The following is a 21,059-nucleotide window of genomic DNA, read 5'->3' as shown; positions in this document are numbered from 1 at the left end:
TAATCACAAGGTTTTACAACAGTGTTAATCCGGGTCACAATACCTCTTTGGAATTTTTCTGAAGCTCCTCAGCCTCCCTTTTCAGTTTCTCTCGCTCTTTCTCAAGGTCAGTTATGGCTTTCTTTAAGTCGTCTGCCTCTCTTGTGCTCTGCAGCCTCTGCGTCTCCAACTTCTGCACAACAACTTCTGTCGTTTGCTTTTCTGTGGTTTGTAGGCGGTTTTTTGCTTCATCAGCTTGTTTCTTGAATTTCTTTGCCTCTTCTTCAGCCTTTGCCTGAGCATCGCTGAGCTCTTTCACTCTCAATTTCAGTTTTTCTGCTTCAGCCGAAACCTCCAGTTGCCTTTTCCTCTCGGCCTCCAACGACTTCTGGAAGTCCTGTGTCTCCTTGTCAAGGCGTTGTTGGATCTGTTGTTTGTCCTCCTGAAGTTTTTTAGCCTTTTCTTGCGCCTGGTTCTTCTGTTTCTGCAGCTCCTCTGCTTCTGCTTTCAGTTTCGTAGCCTCTTGGATGGCCTGCATTTTCTCCTTCAGCATTTTCTCTGCAAGCGCCCTCTGCTCTGCCAGACTGGCCTCAGCCATCTGCCTCTGTCTGGCTGTCTCTTCAGCCTCCACACTGAGTCGAGCAGCTTCCTCTGCCAGGCTCTTCATTTTCTCGGCTTCTTCCGCGAGGAGCTTCTGTGTGCTGTCTTTGTCTTTTTTCATGAGACGCTTATTCTCTTCCTCAATCTTGAGCTTCAGCTTCAGGAGCTCGTCCATCTGTTTCTTCACCTTGGCGAGTTCATCCTCGACCTTTGCCTTCTGCTTGACAGCATCGTTAACTTCACCTTTAACTCGCTGGAGCTCCTCATCCAACACAGCCTTCTGCTTGTCAGTTTCATCCAGCTGCAGCTTAACCACTGTGAGTTCCTTCTCTACCTGAGACTTCTGATTAAGAGCCTGCTCAGCCTGCTTTTTGTGTTTGGCCATCTCTGCGTCAGCCTGCTGCTTCTGCTTGAGAGCTGCAGCCTCTGCGGCAGCTCGCTTGGAAGCCTCGGCCTCTGCGTCCTTCTTCAGCTTCTCTGCATCTTTTTGAGCTTTGGCTTGTTTAGCAGCTTCGTCTTCTGCGGCTTTTTTCTGTTTTTCAGCCTCCTCGGCTTTCTGACGAAGCGACGCAGCCTCTTTTTCCGCTTTCACTTTGGCTTTCTCTGCAGCTTGGGCAAGTTTCTTTGCATTTTCAAACTCCTCTTTCAGCTTTTCCTGAGCAAGATTACCTTCTTTATTCTTACTGAGAACATCCTGAGCTTTCTTCTCGGCAGCACTACATTTTTGCGATGCCTCTTTGGCCAAAACGACTTGCTTCTCTGCATCTTTTTCAGCCTGTTCTTTCTGTTTATTCGCTTCGGCGGCTTTGTTTTTGAGTCGCTCAACTTCCTCTTGTGCAGCTTTGCATTGCCGAGCCGCCTCCTCCTCGGCGGCAGTGCTCCTCTTCACCTTCTCCTCAGCTTCTTTCCTCTTCTTCTCTTCATCTGCTGCAAGCTTCTTGAGTTTCTCAGCCTCTTTTTCAGCTTTGACTTTACTTTTCTGCGTCTCATCAGCAATATTTTTAAGCTTCTTTAATTCCGCCTCCAGACCTGATTTCTCTTTCGTAGCTTTCTCGAAGCTGATCCTGATGATGTGAATCTCTTCTTCAACCACCTTCTTCTGTTTCAAAGTTTCTTCTACCAGGGTTTTTTGTCTTGTCAGCTCAGAGTCTGATGAGCTCTTCAGATGTGTGATTTTCTCTTGAATATCGTGTTTGTGCAGTGCAGCTTGGTCCTCCAGCAGCTTCCTCTGATAAGCTTCATCCTCAGCTTTTCTCTTGAGCCTTTCATTCTCTGCCTCCTTGGCTTTCAGGGCAATCTCTGCATCAGTCTTCAGGCGTGTTGCGTCATTGATGGCAGCCAGTTTTTCCTTGAGAATCTTTTCAGCCGCCGCTCTTTGCTTTGCTGCCTCGTCCTCTGCCATCTGTCTCTGCTTCTTTGCCTCCTCAGCAACTGATCTCAGGCGAGCAGCTTCTTCGGCGAGTTGCTTCATCTTCAGCGCCTCAGATTCAAGAAGCTGTTTGCTCTTTTCTGTATTTGTCAGCGTCAACTTGTCGGCCTGAACTTTCTTCTGCAACAGAGCATCCATTTCACTTCGAACCTTCGCGAGCTCATCTTCAAGTTGCTTTCTTTGTTTTTCTGCTGCATTCACATCATTTTTCAAGCGCTGGAGTTCGTCGTCCAACAGGCCTCTCTGCTGCTCAGCGTGGTCAAATTCGGCCTTTAAACGGATATACTCTTGTTCTGAAGACAGTTTCTGTTGTGCGATTTGTTCAGCAAATTTCCTTTGTTTTTCAAGCTCCTTCTCTGCATTCTCTTTCTGCTTAAGAGCAGCTTCTTCAGCTTTAGCCCTTTTCTTGGCGTCTCGCTCTGCTTCGTTCTTCTGCCTCTCTGCTTCATCCTGAGCCTGACTCTTCTTCTGAGCCTCCTCCTCAGCTTGTAACCTCAGGCGGAGCGCCTCGTTGGCTTTTTGTCTCCATGTTTCAAGCTCTTTTTCTGCTTCCTCCCTGGCTCTATCAGCCTCTTCTTGTTGTTTCCTGAGTTTTTCAGCCTCCTCTTGCAGCTGGAGCACAGTGCCCTTCTCTCTCTTAAGAGATTCCTCCAGTTTTGTTGCTCTCTCATTAAAGGTTGTGGCTTTGGATTGCAGCTCGGTGGCAGCAGTTTTCTGTGCCACCTCCTCCACCACCTTGATTTGCCGCAGTTTTTCCTCCTCAGCTTGTTTCATGCGTCTTTCCGCCTCCTCAGCTTGCATTTTAAACTTGTGCAGATCATCCAGGGCCTTCTGCTTTTGCTTGGCTGCCTCTTTTTCTGCTTCGGCTTTACGTTTCAGTTCATCTTCAGCATTCTTCTTTTTCTGAGTCTCCTCAGCCACCTGCTTGCGAAGCCTCTCTGCCTCCTCCTGAGCGGCTTTCCTGAGCTTCTCAGCCTCGGCGGCTCTGTCTCTGAGCATCTGTAACTCGCCCTCAGCCGTGCCCCTCTGTTTTGTCGTTGTCTCTAACTGAAGTCTGATTATGTGGAGTTCCTCTTCAATCCTTCTGCGACTGACCACGGCCTCCTCCAGCTGCTGAGTTTTGGACTTGATCTCCTGCTCTGACAGACTCTTCACCTGGTGCAGCTCCTGCTGTATATTCTGCTTCTGCTTCTCTGCGTCCACCGCCACATCTTGCCTCTTATTGGCATCCTCCTTCATTTTCAACTTCAGCTGCTGGGCCTCTTGCTCTGCTTTGGCCACAGATTGAGCTTGAGCCTCAGCCAGCTGTTTCTGCTTATCTAACTCGGCCTGTATCTCAGCCAATCTTTTCTTTTCCTCTTCTTTGAGTTTTTCAGAAGCTTTCTGTATTAGTAGAAGCAAACAGGGAGTAAAAAGACAATGAGAAAATGTTAGAGGAGTTAGATTATAAAACGTCAATATAAAGTAGTTGTACTACATGTAGGTACATCAAAATGTAAATACATGAGAATATGTTACAGTTAAAAGTTTATTATCTACCAACAAAGAATGGAAATAACTAGAGAGAGATACTGTATTGGGAAATGCTTGTCATGTTCATTGAATGTATGGCACACAAAATGACATTTTACTTCACAACACAGGACAACAGTACACTTTTGCCGTCATGCATCTGAGGGATTTTAAATGATCGGTGTTATTCACAATCAGTCTAATGCTTCACAGCACTATTTGCTGTGTTTACATTATAAACAAGTGGAAATTAACACAAAACCCTTTCCCATTATTTTCTTCAGGAATTTCTAGAGGTGTATAATGAATATATAAAGGGAAAATTGAAGCTTAATTCAGTCATTGTTGGATATTTAGGGTTTGACCACTACTGCTCCAGTAAAACAGCTTTTAATGTATAGTGTAAAGCAGAAATAAGCAGGGGATAATAATTTGGAAGAATGCAAAATAGCTGTTAAATCCAAAGACCTGAAGAAGCAACCTAATATTTTACTGTAAATAATTGTGTTATTTGGGGTTTTCCATGTCGACCATTAGAGATACAGAGTATAGTCACTTTATGGAACAGTGTAGTGATGGAGCAAACACGGCATGATTTCATGAAAAACACAACATGAGTGAGCTTGGACTGACATAAATATGAATTCACGATCAGGCGGGGATACACCAGACAACAGATACAGCCTATATGGGGGGGGTGACTTCTACTGTCTCGGGAAAAATGAGCGTTTCATATCAAAGTGATGGGACACTTACGAGGAGGGTTCAACACTTCAGACACCTGTCACACTGATAAATAACTGAGCTTCAGTTCAGGACACAGTTATTTATCCTTAATGGTCAGGAATGCCAAACTCAGTTTAGTTCAAGAGCCACATACGAAACAGTTTGATCTCAGAGGGACAAGACAAGTAAAGAGAGCCTATCAAACTAAATACAGACAAAAAAGAAATAGTTTTATGACTAATTGAAATTTTCCTTAAAAGAAAATTCTCACAACACAGGATTTCTGCAACAAGTTGGAGAACATGGTTTCAAAACACAACACTGAGTTTTTGACTTGGTCTTATGTTCTCAACTTGTCCTCAAACCAGCTTTATCTCCAGTGGACTATTAGGAGCTGCAGTTTATTTGAACACTTTAATCATCAAGCTGAATTTGACTCTTTTGCAGGATTGTTTTGGCCCATAGTCCACGTGTTTTATGCCAATGGACTACTGCCTAAAAGATTCATTGAAACCAACATAATTCACTACTATCTAAGCAAGCGAATAAACAATTTTTCAGTCGTATTTTAAGGAGTTTTACGTAATTGTATACATTTGGATAAAAAAATAGGCAAACCTTTGTCTCAATTATTTAATCTTTAGGGGATGGAAAGAATTGTTAGTTTCAGTCAACACTATAAAGGTTCATATGCATTAATGTCTTCAATTGTTTACATCCTGACGCCTTAAAGTCTTTGAAATTAACATAACTGTTGGAAAATTTGATTGAAATGTGACATATTTGCTCAGTTTGTAAAGTTGATAAAGTCAGAAACACTGGCTTTATTATTGAAGTGAAACTATTAGGATTTATGAAAGATTTCTAAATGGTCTTGAACCTTCCCTTGTTCACAAACAACACAGATCTGACGAAAAGAGGAATGAAATGGACCAAGAGGGTTGTTTTCAAATACCTGCAGCTTTGGGGGAGTTAATTCATCTCTTAAGTGCGTGACTACTATTCATCATGACAAAGCACTGGTGAGCAGGTCGGCAGGATCAAGCACAACAGAAAGTTAGAAAAGAAGAAAAGTTGGGAAGGGAAGCAAAGGTAGATTTAACTAGATCAAAAAAAGAATGTGTCTGAAGGCCGAGTGAAACCTTCAAACCACTGTGGGTGATTTCAGGAGGACATAAAGAAGCAAAGGTCAAATTAAAAATAGCCGGAGAAGCGAGTTGAGCAGTTTGAAAATGTGACTGATATCTGGGCTGATGCCCGAGAATCTAGACTAATCCAAGACTCTGTGACATGACCAGTCTAAATACACAGTGTGGGAGAATGAGAGACACACTAGAGTTGGGATGTGATGTGCTGCGACACCAGGATGAAACTGTTTGCTTCACCAGTCTACACTTCACCTGATGGTATCAACTTAACAGCCTCATTCACATTAAGTGCCGACATTTCGGTAATATTGGATGACAATTGATTTCCCATACATCAAACTAGTTCACGGGCGAGGGTGGCATTGTTACAGTTAGTGGAGAGTTTACAGTCCGTGGTCGGTTTGCATGCAATTACCTCTTCGTCCTCCAGACGGCGCTGTGTGTCCGTGATGAATTTAATGTACTGGCTGGTGAGAGTCATCAGCTCACTGTAGCGTGTTCGCAGATCAACATACTGGAAGAAATGCAATGATATGGGGAGAATGGAACAATTAAGTTGCTAAAATGATTTCTTTTATGCAAAAATGTGCGAACAGAAACAGTCAACTAAATACAATAACTGAGTTTCTTTGAAGGGCATGGAAGTTCCAGAGCTTCCAATTGTATCTGAACAAATCAAAGCTGCCAAAGATAAAACAAATTAACAATAAATCCCAAAACATAATTCGGTTAAAAGTTGTAGGGATCATTAAGCAAGACAAAGCACTATTCTTGTAATTTTACACTTTGATTTAAATGTCTGGTGAGTCTGACATCGAGTTTACAACAGTCATAACAACTGTGGAATTCCAGTCAAACGTATTGTATATATTTTTAAAATGTATTCTATTTAATCCCATCGAGACACAAGTTCCCCTGGTAAATGAATACCAGTGACTGTATGACCTTGGCACTTTGTCAGTCCTACCTCTTGAATGATATCATCAGACGCACACTCCATCTTTTGTTTTTTCATGGGAGATGCGATGGGATCCTGCAGAGCTTTGTATGTCAAAAGCTGCAGCTCATAATCCTAAAAAAAAAAAAAAAAAAAACTTGAGAAAAGCTGCGAAATATGCATTTCTTTGGTTGTAAAAAAAAAAAAAAAGCTGTGTGTGTACCTTGACTGAATCGATGTAAACCTTTGCATTCTTCTGGCAGTCCTCGATCTTGTCCTTGTTTTCCTCGATCTCGTCGAGCAGTTTCTGGAATAACAACCGAAGCAAGTAACATTTAACTTTTGATCTAATCTTTTAGCTTTCAAAATAAAGCATGGCAGGTGATAAAGGAAGGAAACTTATTTCACTTTTGACCACCAGGGGGCACAATAACACATTGTTTTATTTGCCCCACACGACTCATTCTTTCCCTTTGTGGTACCTTCTCCTCTGCCAGCTGCGCCTTGAGAGCCTTGCTGCCGCTGATGGGCACAGCGTGGATCTTCTCCTGCCTCTTCCTCGCCTCCGTGAGCCAGTGGATGAGCCACTCGTAGCTCCGCCGGTACGAGTTCATGTTGCGGCCCAAGAGGTCGAGCTCCCGCTGCCTCAGGTCCATCTGGGCGAACACGGCCTGCCAGCGGTCCAGGAGGCTGTTGACCAGCTGGCGGTAATGCTCCAGCTCGGCGTCGCGCTCGCTGTGGAGCCTCGACATCTTGTCCGTGACGCTCGTGGCCTTCCTGAGTTCGTCCTGGAGCCGGTCGAACACCGCCTGGTCGGCTTCGGCCTCAGCTCGCATCGCCTGCCAGACGAAAGATTAAAGTCATCCCCTGAGTCCAATGTGAAAGAAAAGAACAAAATACTGAATATAAAAAAAAAATACCTTCAGTTGACTACGCTGATCATCCAGCTCCTTCTTCTCTGCTGGCACTTTATTGACGTCACGCAGACGAGTCTCGTAATTCTTCGCCGTGTCTTCAGCGTCTTTGGTGTTTCTGATCACCACGTCAATGGTCTTCAGCCTGAAATCAAGGAGTTTAGAAATGTATTGGAAAAAAAAAAAACATGTAAAACTTCAGGAGATAGCGCTCATGGAGGCTGAAAGTCTCACTTGTCCAGGTAGACGGAGGAGAGGCCGTAAACGTGGTCCATCTTCTTCTGGGTGATGTCCAGCTCGGAGCGCAGTATCGGGGCAGAATTGGACTGCTGAGGAGAAGCCAGGACCTCCTCCGTCTTCTCACTGATGGAGTTCAAGTCTTTCTTCAAACCCTCCAACTCCGACTGGACTTTCTGATTTAAAAAAATAAATAAATCAAAGATAAACATAATGATTGAGCAAATCAAGCATTTACAGCTGAGCATGTTCAATAAAGGTGTAACAGAACCACATACATATGACGGTCGGCAAGAAAAAGCTAAATAACTCTCCTCTAATTCAATTTAATTGTGCATCGTCCTCTGGACGTTACCATTTGTTCTGCAGTCTTCGTGGCGCAGGCTTTCAGAGGCTCCCTGTCCACCGGCTGGCGGAGACGCGTCACGGTTCGATTCTCGCAGCCGTCCAGCTTCAGACGCAGGTCCTTGATCTTGGTCAGGTAAGTCTTACACACAGTCTCATCCTGCTCTCCTGGTTGGAACAAAACGCACGGGTGTAAATGTTTTATGTTATAGCTTGGATTATCAAAGGTGATCGAAGGGAAAGTTTTAATTTCATCATATTAAGAGTTATTTTTTCTTTTCTTTTTTACGTTTTAACCAATTTAAAGAAATGATATTCCTTAATCACAAGGACCTTTAACAAAGTTACATTCATGATTTCTGATTGTGGCTGTATTATGACGCACACACTGACTTCACTTAATCATGCGGAAATTTTCATAGTTGACAATCAGGTGTTAATCAGCCGATCGATTGATCTGTTGAGCTGCAGTGGAATCCATGCACAGAAACAGGGATGCGATGAAAAGTGAAGTTAGGAGGAACACTAAAATCTGGGAGGATGATTAGGTTGATTTGAGTTAATGCACGATGATGTGGAAGTGACGTCACAGCAGCCTTCGGTGCACACACATTCACAAACATACACACAGACACACACACACAGTTTTGTCCAGCCAGTGAAAAGCACCTACAGCACATCGACCACTTTAACTGAAACACCTTACCTGCCCTGGGTGGCTCATAGCCTGCAATATGAATCCAACAGTCAACTTACACACGAATGGCCATGACTGCATTTCAAGAGCTTTGAAATGATCTCATGATAAAATGATAAATAAAAGAAAACGCATGTTCAGGCTGTGTTTTGGCGTCGACGGCGGTAACCCAGCACACACCTTGCTCTGCAGAGCTGACCATGGTGCTGTAGTGCTGGTTGGCTCTGTTGTAGTTGGACTCCACCTGCATGCGGTCCTCAGCCGCAAACATCTGCGAGTCCTGGCTGTCTCTCAGGAAGTCCTGGTAGTGAGTCTCCAGGTTCCTGAGCGCCAGTCGGTACTCCTCCACCCGCAGAGTCTTAAACTACACGAGGTGCAGACAAAAGAGGGAAATGGTGAATGAATGTGTGACATACGTGCACTGCCTTAGCAGAAGAATGTGTTTTTTGTCCTCTCGGCTGAATCATCAGCTAAAATGATGATTCATTCAATATAAAAACTAAATTAACAAGTGAAGCTACAATTAAATCACAGAAGCTGTGATTAAAACTCCTCAACAGACAAATAGGCCATATTCAACTCCTGAAATGGATTCACATCACATTGTTTTTTAAATGAATGAAATAATAAAGGAATTTACTAATGACAAGGCAACAGATACCTTAGTGTTACATTCGTATATCTTCCTACTAAATTCTTTTCTTTTTCATATAACATTTACCAAAATGCAGGACTTTCATAGACCAAACAAAATTTAAATAATTTTCCAAAATAAATTCTGACTTAATCATTAATGTTGTCTCAATAGTCAATGTTAATGCTGACAGATCGAAGAATAACATCAACTGGATCTTTGAGTGAAGGAATCAATTTACATGATCCTTTATCCTAACAATGTTATGATGGATGGATGGATGGATGGATGGATGGATGGATGGATAGATGGATGGATAGATGGACGGACGGACAGACGGATGTTTTCAAGCTGTTACCATTGTGACGTTCCAGGTTTTGATGATGTGGACGTCTCTCATCAGGTACTGCCAGGACAACAGGCTCTTCATGTCCACAAACATGGTCTGCCACATGGTCTGCAGCCTCTGGAGGTTTCCATCCAGTCTGAGGACGGCAAGGTGGAGGTCAGTCTTCAGTGTGTGTGTGTGTGTGTGTGTGTGTGTGTGTGTGTGTGTGTGTGTGTGTGTGTGTTGTATCAATGGTCCTGGAGCTCACCCGGCCACACTGTTCACAGCGTCCTTGTTGGTGGGAGGAACCAGGAAGCAGATGGACGGTACCAGCGACTCGCTGCCTTTATCGTTCAGCACCTTCCACTTGAACGGCTGCGAGTTGTTCATCAGAGCACATTCATCTCCTCTGTGGACCGTGATCTGAAGGAGGGGGGGGCATTCATTTACTGAGTGGATCAGTCATTACTTCAAAAGCCTCTATTTCATGTCTCAGGATATTTGTTTTCATCCTCTTAAGTTAAACATTCTTTTCAGTGGGTTTATTTACCTCCATCTGTTTGAAGTCACAAACAGCCTGAATGGGCTGTTTTCCTTTTATCGGGGTCGCCGGGTTACGTGGTTTCAGCTGGATGACGGTCTTGGCTCTCCGCTTTAGGCCTTCCAGGTGAGTTTTAAACTCATTCAGCTGCTCTTTCTCATCCTGTGAACACATGACATACTTTCATCATAAACTTAAAGAACTGTAGCCTAACGAGGAGTTTGCTCTGCGATCTGTGACCACAGTTTTACTAAAGTGTAGATTAATTTGCCAAAGCACCGAACAAAATGCACTCTTCAGCTATTGCAATGTATGTATTAACAGAGTGTTGTTGCAAGTAAACCCACAGCAGCGTCTTGCAGGAGATCTTCCAGCCGTGTGACCGTGATGGAGCGCTCGCATGTGTACTTCCTCTTCATTGTGTCATGGAGCTTATTAATCTTATCCTCGGCCTCCTTCACATCGGAGAAGAACTACACGGAGAAGAAAGTGGACAAGTAAAGTTCAAATGTTACTGTGATGTAAAAAAAACAACATTTGGCTTTATGTTGATAGACTGCCGCAGTAAGTCAAGCGAAAGGGCTGCAGGCTCAGTAATGGGTAGGAGTTTTGATCAAGTGAACTCTCAGTCACTAAACCGATTACATGAACTAGAAAGAGTTTTTTTTTTTAAGAGGGAGGCGGTACATTTGGCACACAGAATGCACAAACAGTATCCATTTAGAAAAGTTGCTTTTGCAGGGAAGTTGTAAAATGATGACAAAGCACATTTCTGCCCCACACTTCACACACTGCTTCACTCATAAACACTGTTGTAGTTTGCTTACTTCTTACAAAGTATTTAACTAAGTCAGTACACCTACTTGGTCACTTTTAAAAACATGAGCACAATCTCATTTAAATGATAATTTTAATAATCAAACCTTTTGATCTGCAAACCTTCAGTGTTACATCTCCATTACCTGAGAGTAATTTATAAATACTATATTGTTATTCATCGTATAAAATTTACCACCTGGAAGCATTTTTACTAACAAAGAAATAATCTCCCAATGAAATATTCCCTTCCTCTATTTGCCGATGGCATATAATGTTAAGTTCAAAAAAGAGAAGTCGTCCACGGTTACAAAGTAGTGGGAGGAGAAATCCTCATGTGTACATGGTTGATCGTACTTGGAAGTAGGCTGTGTTTTCTTTCAGGTGTGTTTCGATGCAGCAGCACAGCTGCAGGATCCAACTCCACTGAGTCTGCAGGGCAGCGGTGAAGGCCTGAGGGGGAAGAAGAGGAAGATGGTACTTTATCTCTACACTATAATGTCTCCAGAGAGACGAGCTGCAGCAGTGCAGAGAGTCTCACCTCTATCGTCTTCTTGGCCGGGTGTCCGTCTCTCAGCAGCTTGTCTCCCGTGGTCTGGACAGTGTTCACCTTCTTCTCCCGGAGCTCCAACTCTCTCATCAAACCCTGCTCACCACAAAGCAAAACAAAGACACTCATTATCGCCGTCACCTTAAAACGCTGAGGTCACAAAAAAACAACCCATGAAAACACGACATCTGTACCGAGTAGTTGTCTTTCTTGGATGTCATGTTGGTGTTCTTTTCACTCCAGTCGTAGTTGACCTCCTCCTCCTCCTTCTCGTTCAGCCACATCAGCTCTTTGGTAGCTGCAACGACGAAGGCGTGGAGCTGGTCCAGGAAACGCAGACGGGCCTTCGAGGCGTTCTGCAGCGACACAGAGACACAACAAGACACATCTTAACCCAAATGACGGGAGAGTTTCAATGTGGCTTCGTCGAAAAATGAACATGGAATTTTTCAGTAGCTTCTCAAAGGCTGTTTCAGTTTTTCTTTTCACTTTATTGACTCATGATTCATATATCAAAGAGACTAACATGACCTCGAGGACTAATTATTAAAGCTCAAGGAGACTTATGTGTGACCTGTATTTATAGAAAAGTTTCAAGCAGCTTCGATGTCTGAGCATAAGAGTGACGACAGCTCGAGTGAAACAGTTTTTTCCCAACTTACCACCAGTTTGCTGTATTGCTGCTCCAGTTTTCCCAGATATTCGCGGTATGCAGCTTTACTGGAAGGTGAAATCTGGCTCTGAAGACGTAAACAGAAAATTAAATTAAAGTGTTTATCATCTTTTAGTTGTAAACATTGTTTGACAGCATTCAAGCTCCTAGTCTGGTAATCTGCTTCAAACACGATTTGTGTCTGAAGCAGAAGCTTCTGGCCGGGATTCAGACGTCTGCAAACAGACGGAGCAGATTTGAACCTTGGGGAAACTGGATTCCAGACTCAAGCTGTCAGTCGTACCTCGTCTGCCTTCGCCCTCTCGATCTTGGAGCGGAACTCCTCCACGGAATGGTGCAGGCCGCGGTGGCTGCCCAGCTGGGACTCCACGGCGGGCAGATCGGAGCCCCACTCCCCGTCGTCCACCCGCCGCTGGTTCTCCTCCACCCAGCCCAGCAGGTCTCGGATGTAGCGCAGGGTGACTTCATCCAGCTCGGGCCTCACCCTCACGGGGGCCTGCTGCAGGACCTGGGCGGTGGCGACCTGAGTCATGGGGATCTGGGCGGTGGTCACGCCAGACTTGAGGCGGAGGTTGTACTCGCTGCGGAGGTTGACCAGCCTCTCGTGAAGACGATACACTCTGGAGGACGAAGATCGGTTAGTTTCCAGGGATTTCAGTCAGTTGGCAAAACCAAAACCATTAAAACAAGCAGCGACATTTCTCTTTATGATAATTTGCAACCTTTGCGTGTTGTGTTCCTTCAGCGCTGGACGCCACAGTTTCATTGTTTTGTATGAGAACTTCTGCAAATCATCCTGTCAGGCAAACACAGTCTCTGTTTTTAGGATCTCAAGCTTACAGCTCTGCTGGCTCAGTTCACTCTGGAGCTTTTTCTAGCTGAGCTGCTCCAGGTTTAGGCTGCTGGGAGAATCTCTTTAATGCACCCAGTTCCTTTCCCTTTCTAGTTCTCCATAGATTCAATGTTACCATTATATGTCCTCGCTCTCTCTCTCCCTCCAATCCTTCCTCTTACTTTCTTCCAAGTGCCATGAGGTTTTTGTAAGATAAAACCAAAGAGAAGTAGGTTGTTGTTTTTTTTTTGTTTTTTTTACCTGCGATACATCTGCTCAGCTTGCAGGTGGCGTCCATCTTTGAGCAGCTGAACGTCATTGAAGAGGAAGCGGATCATTCCTTCTGCTTTCTCCAGATCGGCCTCCACCTCCCCTGCGTGCTGAGGGGGTTTACCCGAGCTCATCAGCCTCATGTCCTGCAGCGCAGAAAAAAAACCCCCACCTGTGAGAATTATTTCTTTCCTTAAGTTCTTTTTTTTTTCTTTCTAACTTAGAGGGTTGTGTCTCACCGTCTGCAGCAGAGTCTCCACCTGGTTGAGCTGCTCCTCACACACCCCCGACTCCATCTGCACCTTACCGACAACCCTCTGGAGTCGCTCCATCCTGCGGGGGGGGGTCAAAGGTCAGAAAGCAGCTCAAGACATTTTATCCATCACGTCACAAAAACAAATTAGCAGATGAAGCATCCGGGAGAAAACCTGAAAGAACTTACTCCGTCTTTTCTCTGAATAAATATTTAAAATCATATCCCTGTTGCATGAACGCCATGATGTCGCTCCGTTTAATCAGTGCATGTGAGTGAGGTCAGTCGCACATTCTCCACTGCAGAAAATCAGAAGCTACGCCCTGCCCATCTTGTGATTATAAAACGCGTCTATGAGCCAGTATCAAATGACCATAATATTGGGGAATTGCTACCATGGCGATGGTTCCGTTGTCATGTGTTTGCCCTAATATGATTTTTACTTCTCGTCTGACAAAGCCATCTCAGTTTCTTTTTCAAAACCAACATGGAAGTTGTCATTAGGAAATGAGTCATCGTCGTGGTGGAACAGCAGCGGATTCTCACTCCCTTGTGGGTTTTTTTTGTGGTTTTTTTTTAACTGGAAAAAAAAAAAGAAAAAGAAAAGAAAAGCGAAGTTTATGTTGGCAACAGAGCGAGTCATGAGGTTTTAATGGTTACCTCTCAAATTCAGTCCTCAGGAGGCGCTCTCGCTCCAGTATGGCGACGTGCAGGCGGCCCCACTCCTTCTCCACGTCGAAGGGATGGAAGCCCGGCGGCACTTTCACTTGACCGGCCTGGACTGCACCCTGAACAGTGAGAACACGTAAACTTTATCCTCCGCTGGATTTGCAGACTTTGACGACCTCTGGAAAGACAAAAAAATAAAAAAATAAAGAATCACCTCAAATGACTTGAAGATGTGTTTGGAGCGGTTCTTGTCCGCCTCTTTCGCTGGGAGCTCGGTTTCCTTGAACTTTAGGAACTGACGCCAAAGAACCTGCAGGTAAAACAAAAAAAAAAAGACTTTCAGACAATTTCTCCACATTTCTAACTGATATTGACACTGATTAGTCCGTTTGGCTGCTTTCTGTTCTCACAAAGAGTCGTTGTAATTTGCATTATAGTCTTGGCTAGTTTCTCTGCTGTCTCTCTGTACTGATTACTGTTCGATCTGGAGCTCTGTTACTGTTCCACTAAACTCCTTTTGACTGAAACAATTAAAGCTTTGAGCAACTTTATTTAGTCTACATCTACTTCTGCAATATAATACAGTCCGTTGCCTGCTTGAAGGCCCCTTTAACATTTTTGCTGAATCATCATTATTACTTTACATCCATCCAGTCACCTCTGATCCACTCACCTCAATCTCCTCATAGCTGGACGGGAACTTTCTCTCCTCGAAGACGAGGATGTGGTGTCGGATCCACTGCAGCAGCATGGTGACCAGCTCGTAATACTCCTGCCAACGCAGCTCCAGCTCCTGCAGCACAGCAGTTCAAAAAGTTTGGATTACCAGAGTAGATGGAGGAGACGACTTTTTAACTGCGATCTGCTTCTCCCTTTAGACCACGATGCTGTTTCCTGCTTGTATAGTGCACAATGTATTAAAAATTGGTTTTATATTGAAGAAAAACCATAATATATGAAATACAAATTCCTGCAAGGATCACAACTGTCATTTCTTCTCTTTTGCTGAAAGGTTAAAAACACGACACTCACGTTGGCTGTGACGCCGTCCTGGACGTCGGGGACCCGGGGCATGGCGTCGTACATAGAGGACACATATGTGATGATGGATTTCTCATCTGGATGGGGAACGTCCACGTCTGCAGGGACAACAACACGAGAAACAAACACGATGGTTATATCGCTGGAAAATTCAAGAAGAAAGAAAGACGCATGCAGGAATCCTGCCGTTTCACCTTCGGGGTCCAGCAGCCTGGTGACGCCCAGCTCTCTCTCTGCCACGCTGAAGGCCTGCTCCAGGTTCTCCTGGTTGCTCTGTCGATACACCTGACTCATGTCGATCAGCGTCGGCCTGCGGGAACAAATCACACACAGCCGTCAGTGGAAGGGAATCATGACACTCAACTTCACATTTTCTTGATATTTATTCAGAAATAGTAAGATACACAAAAGGTATCGACAGCATAACATCTGCGTTTTGTTTTAATTTTAAGTAATATTATCATTATTATAACTACACACTGATGTTTCGCAGCAGGAGATTTACCTGAGTGTATCAACATTTTTAATGTTTTAACTTTTAAAAGATTCATATGCGGGTCTATTCTATTGAATATCAACATTGTCTTCTATTCCAATCTATTTCTTTCTCTCTTACATCCCATTTCATTTCAGTTTCTATTCAATTATTCATTATTATTTCATTACAATCTATTGTATTTTATTTTGTATAATTTATTCAATTCAATGATCTATATTTTTCTCGTCCCTTTCATTGTCCATTCAAGTCAATCCTTTATTATTATCTATTGTAATACATTCTATTGTTTTTTTATTCCATTTCACTTTCTACTAAATACCATTATCTACTCTAAACCTTTGTTCAACTATAATTTCAATATTTTTATGTAATTTTATTCAAATGTAATCAATATTAAATGTTTCTATTTTACATTGTATTACATTTCACTCAACTATAATCTATTTGGTCTAAAACTTCAAATATTTGAGTGCATTGCTGATCTCTCGCTGGCAGGTGACTCCATCAATCTTAATTAGTCGACAGACATGTTGGAAACGTTTGCTAAAGGGCTGGAGGCAGGTGGATCAGAATTGGTGTTTTCTCCACTGATACCATGAAGGGCAGGCAAAAACACGACCGACTGCAGAGCAGATTAAATTCCCTGATGGGTTTTCACACTGACGTGACAGACACGTTGCCTCTGAGTGTACTCTGCCACAATCAACACAGTCCAATGACGTGTGGGAACAGACGTCTCTGAACTCTCAGGGGATAAATATGCATTCACAAAAATACCGAAGTGAAAGAACAGACCAGAAGAAACCACAATTAGTTTTAGGGTTCATACACTTGCACCACTTTGTGTGTGTAGTACTCCTGTACTTGCTCCCTGTCCACATAGCAGGCCTGCCGGCAGGCCAGCCTGCCGGGGCTCATGTGGATGAGCCGGCGGTCCGAGCCGGAGTCCTGCTCCTCGCTCTGGGAGCCCCGGCTGGATCGGGCTCCCAGGCTGCGGGAGCTCCGGCCAGAGTCCATGGAGTATCTCTCGTTGGGGATTTCCTCGCAGAACATGATGACCCGGTCGTCCAGGTCACTGACGGAGCCGGCGGTGCTGCTGGAGGCGCTGTGCAGACGCCTCTTAGAGCCAAACTTCCTCTTCAGCTTGAACATTGCTGCAGTGAGTCAGTGCCTCCTAACGGTTTCCAAGGTACTTGAGGTTACTTTGCAAAAAAAAACAAAGACGTGGAGAAAAAAAAAAAAAAAAGAACAATTGAAGCAGGGGGAACGTGTAATTCTTTCCAAGGTCGGCCCGTCACTCCTTTTGGCAGCGAATCTCCTCTTGGTCCGTTTGCTCGCTGCAGTCCTCCGCACATCCTTCTCCTCCCGCTCCGTGGAAGAATGAGAAGTGTTTTGCAACAACCTGCCGAGCGTCCAGCGAGCGATCCCTAAGGCCAGCCTCTTTTCTCTCTTTGGTGCGATACTCCCACATCGTGGAAGAAAACGCCCTCCACATCAACCCCCCCGCCCCCCCCCCCTTTATTTTTCACCACATGTGCTGCCAGCTCGGCTTCCACATGCTTACATTGTGTTGCTCTGCGAGCGATCCCGCAAGACTCGTTTGTGCAAACACAGACTCAAAGTGGCACTCCACCCAAAATAAATGTTTTCAGTTTTAAAGTCACATCCTGAGCTTCATGGGGGTGGCTGCCTCCCAAAGCACTGAGCCGGAGTTCATTTCAGTAGTCATGAACAGCACGAAGAAGAATCGGCGCGTCTGGAAGAACTTAAAGGGAAAACTCCTTTTCTTTGTTTGCTTCAGTTTGAGATCTTTAGAGAAAACCCAACAAACAAAATGGACATTTTTTCCATCCGATTATGCAACAGGAAAAGTCTGAGAAGCTTCTGCAGCCCGTCATTTCAACTGAGAAGTTAAAATTAGATTATATTTCAAAATTACAGAGTGCAGGAGTGAGCAACAACCACTTTGCACTCAAATCCCTGTTGAACAGCTTTGAATCTTTTCCAGTTGACTTAAAGATTTCTTCATGCTGTTTCTATTATATCTATACAGTTCTTCTATACACATTGTTTTCTTAAAGTGCTTCATAACAATGTTTAGATAAGTTAAATACAAAGATAACTGTTTTTTTTTACTGACGTGTATGTCGCTCTAAACATTGTTAAGCTGAGCTCAAAGCGAGTGAGGCAGACGGACTAGAGTTTCTTTTGAGGGAGAAACAGGTGGGTGTGAAAGCCAGAAAATCACCAGCTGACCTCGATTCATCTCCTGAATTCTTTCGTGCTTTCAGGCAGACCATATAATGTGCCCCAACAGGAACAAATTGTTACTCGAAAAACCTTCATTCCCTCTGAAATGAGTGTTTAACAGACAAATCCCAGTTTGTTTGTTTTTAATGACTTTTCATGACTACTGTCCAGTTAGTTTTTTTCCCCCCAGTACATCCTACCTATTTAATTATTCGATTCTATTAAGCTTAGAGTTTTAACATTTTCAACATATTGATGAAAAGTGATGTTTTGATGTTTGTGTCCAGAAATAGAGAACGCAAGAAATCTACAAAGGAATAAATAAAGATGTTTAAACTGAACTAAACAATGGATTTGCTGATGTTCTACTAAAAAACTATTGTTAAATAATAAATGAACGGATGGGGGGGGGGGGGGGGGGGGGGGGGGTCTGCTGACGTTTATTGTGATATTTGATTTAAAGTAGCCATTCCACCTTTTTGCCCTGACAAGCCAAGTGAGCTCAAGTAAAACCGTAAATTATGGCATTCCTGCTCTGAACTCGCAGCAATAAATAATAAAAAATACAACAACATGAGACGTGAAAAGGGCCAAAAAGAAGACCTTTTAAAAAATGTGAGTAAAATTCATGTCCCGCAGTGCTACGAGCCTCCGAGTCCGAACACGTCCCTCAATCCAGAAAATCTGTGAGGTTTGAAAACCACTTCACTATTTCCTTTTAAAGATTAATCACAGCTCCTTTAGAATCCCATTCATCGCGCTCGGGAGGTGTTAGTCCGCCTGCCCGCCTGCCCGCTGTGGCCGGCGCTCACCTGTGCTTGTGTATGATGGCGTTGAAGAGCTTTCCGTCCCTCCAGCCGGTGGTGAAGTTGTCGCAGCGCAGGCCCTGGTATCCCTCCACCATCCGCTGAGACCACAGCAGCAGCTTCTCTTTGGCCGTCATGTCGTCCGACTGGCCGTTCACCTGAATGTCCGAGATCTGGAGGAGGGAGACGGGCAGCTCGTGAGAAACGAGAGCGAAAAGGCCGAGCAAGTGAAGCCATTCCTCTGAAGAAGCATCTGTTCCAGCTGCTTTCGCGTTTCTTTTCTATTATCAGGGCAAGACAGCTTTAATTGGATGGCACATCTGTATATTTAATTTATTTACAGGTTCCAATTTGAGGAATTTAGTTTAAGGCAATGATGGTAGAATGCCAAGAACTTCCTGTTTCCGTTTCATGAATAATGATTTATAGAGTTATAATTACACTGCAGTGTGTTTTGCAGATGTATGTGCATATTACCATCAAAAAGTCTGCTATGCCTTTAAGAGACACATCGTGTATCAAAGTTACTCTTGTACTTGAATACATTTAAGAACCTGTACTTTTTCAGGTTGACATAATGACGACTGAGCGGCTTTGAAAGATATTTTCACTACTTAACAAAGATAAATGACTTTCTCTCTTGGAACTTGCATTTTTATGTGAAATATTAAACATAGCTGTTATCACTACTTGAGGTTCTGACAGGGAGAAAAAAACATCTTTTTCCACTTTGTCCTGCTGATTTATTCCACATCTAGTCAATGAGTCACATCTTAAACCGCAAATACCAAACAGCACTTTGCCTGAGCGACCACATGACATCCACGAAGCGCACCGTTCTGGAGACGAACGCCGAACAGAAGCTCAATCTCCTGCCGGTGAGTCACCGGTATCACAGAGACGTGCCAAGAAAAGACTTGAAATAACTCATCAGGCAACTATTAAAGAAATGTTGGACCGTGTAACAAAACCTCAACTGGCAGACGTTCTCAGGGCCGCCAGGCAAAGCCATGACTCACGTTTACACACGGATGAAAATCCACATTTTTTAATTTTTGTTTTCATGAAAGAGAAAGTGAAAAATAAAAAAAGAAACGTTAAGTCGACACATTTATTTCTGGATATCAGACACTCTGTCTGAAACCTTCGCAATCAAAAGAGCCAGTTTGACCTTTTACCCAAAAAAATAAAAGTCCAGAACTGCAAGTCAAACCAAAACCAAACTACTTTTATGTGTCACTTTGGTCTCTCTGTACCGTCTTTTCTTACACTGCTGACGTCTCTGTCCTACAACTCAGAACAATAACTATGAGATAACTTTCAATACGTTTTGTGTCTATAAACAAACCATCACCATGGCAACCTGGGACCTCAGTATGACTGTCAAATCATAGACAAGATTTATGCAGAGGAAACACACACACACACACACACACACACACACACACACACACACACACACACACACACACACACACACACACACACACACACACACACACACACACACACACACACACACACACACACACACACACACACACACACACACACACACACACACACACACACACACACACACACACACACACACACACACACACACACACACACACACACACACACACACACACACACACCAGCCTCATATTCAACATAAATGAAAAATCAGAAGCTCAAATTCATCTACAGTCCTGAAATCACGATAAATAAAGCGGACAGTCTGAATGTAACTCAAGCGAGTGCTTAAATGTGGTTCAACATGTTGCAAGACTTCGCTGGAAATGCTGATACAAGATCAAAAGATTCCATAAAATAGTGCATGTGCATTACATTTCACTGTTTATATTGTGAATAGTTTCATTCAGAGTAGCTCTGTGGAACAAATCTATAGTGAGATTTATGAACGGTCGGTGTTTTAATGTTTTAATGTGTGCGATACAGCAGTTTTGTACATTTCTTCTTACTGGAAGAAGCAGAGTTTCGTTACTAGTAAATACTGTTTGCAGTGGTTTTGGTTGGTGCTGATGAGTCACAGCAGAAGTAAAGATTTTCACTTGCAGACATCTTTTAAGAAGGAGGGGGGCAGGAAAGGGTGGAGAAGGGAAAAAGAAGGCATTTCTTCTTTCTGCTATTTTTCTTTTTGGAGGGGAAACCAGGGAGCTGCGATGTGGACGCGGGCACGGTGTGACTCAGACGCTGGATGGAAACGGGACCGCCGCCCTCGCAGCGTTTTTAAAGAGTTCCTCCACTGCCGACACGGAGCAGCCCCATTATTCTAACAAACAAACAGTGACCTGAGCCGGGCGGAGCCGTGGGCTCAGAGGAAGCTCGCTATTGTCTGTGAGGACTTATAAGTGCAGAAATGCCGAG

The 21,059-nt window shown here is 43.8% G+C and overlaps 1 protein-coding gene across 9 annotated transcripts in view; it reads right to left on the bottom strand.

The window, feature by feature from the left end:
• The window catches only part of pleca (plectin a), a 97,142-nt gene that overhangs the window by 8,434 nt on the left and 67,649 nt on the right, over positions 1-21,059 (bottom strand). For 5 of the 9 annotated variants that reach the window (XM_080484897.1, XM_080484904.1, XM_080484901.1 and 2 more), the window contains 27 exons: positions 18,693-18,859; positions 15,326-15,441; positions 15,123-15,229; positions 14,764-14,883; positions 14,305-14,400; positions 14,082-14,209; positions 13,408-13,501; positions 13,160-13,314; positions 12,350-12,686; positions 12,056-12,133; positions 11,588-11,749; positions 11,385-11,489; positions 11,201-11,296; positions 10,375-10,500; positions 10,037-10,189; positions 9,755-9,909; positions 9,517-9,643; positions 8,705-8,888; positions 8,534-8,554; positions 7,838-7,995; positions 7,480-7,658; positions 7,252-7,390; positions 6,814-7,170; positions 6,555-6,638; positions 6,362-6,466; positions 5,810-5,908; positions 44-3,391 (listed from right to left, as the gene is read on the bottom strand). In XM_080484897.1, coding sequence (XP_080341023.1) covers positions 44-3,391; positions 5,810-5,908; positions 6,362-6,466; positions 6,555-6,638; positions 6,814-7,170; positions 7,252-7,390; positions 7,480-7,658; positions 7,838-7,995; positions 8,534-8,554; positions 8,705-8,888; positions 9,517-9,643; positions 9,755-9,909; positions 10,037-10,189; positions 10,375-10,500; positions 11,201-11,296; positions 11,385-11,489; positions 11,588-11,749; positions 12,056-12,133; positions 12,350-12,686; positions 13,160-13,314; positions 13,408-13,501; positions 14,082-14,209; positions 14,305-14,400; positions 14,764-14,883; positions 15,123-15,229; positions 15,326-15,441; positions 18,693-18,859 — 6,996 coding nt within the window. Of the gene's footprint in view, positions 1-43; positions 3,392-5,809; positions 5,909-6,361; positions 6,467-6,554; positions 6,639-6,813; positions 7,171-7,251; positions 7,391-7,479; positions 7,659-7,837; positions 7,996-8,533; positions 8,555-8,704; positions 8,889-9,516; positions 9,644-9,754; positions 9,910-10,036; positions 10,190-10,374; positions 10,501-11,200; positions 11,297-11,384; positions 11,490-11,587; positions 11,750-12,055; positions 12,134-12,349; positions 12,687-13,159; positions 13,315-13,407; positions 13,502-14,081; positions 14,210-14,304; positions 14,401-14,763; positions 14,884-15,122; positions 15,230-15,325; positions 15,442-16,459; positions 17,049-18,692; positions 18,860-21,059 lie in introns of those variants that run through there. The other 4 variants (XM_080484903.1, XM_080484899.1, XM_080484902.1 and 1 more) reach the window with 2 other exon arrangements.

Source organism: Lipophrys pholis (genome assembly GCF_963383615.2).
Source record: "Lipophrys pholis genome assembly, chromosome: 17".
Classification (NCBI taxonomy): domain Eukaryota; kingdom Metazoa; phylum Chordata; class Actinopteri; order Blenniiformes; family Blenniidae; genus Lipophrys; species Lipophrys pholis.
The sequence above is the reverse complement of the archived record's forward strand: the minus strand, read 5'-3'. Positions and strand labels throughout refer to the sequence as shown.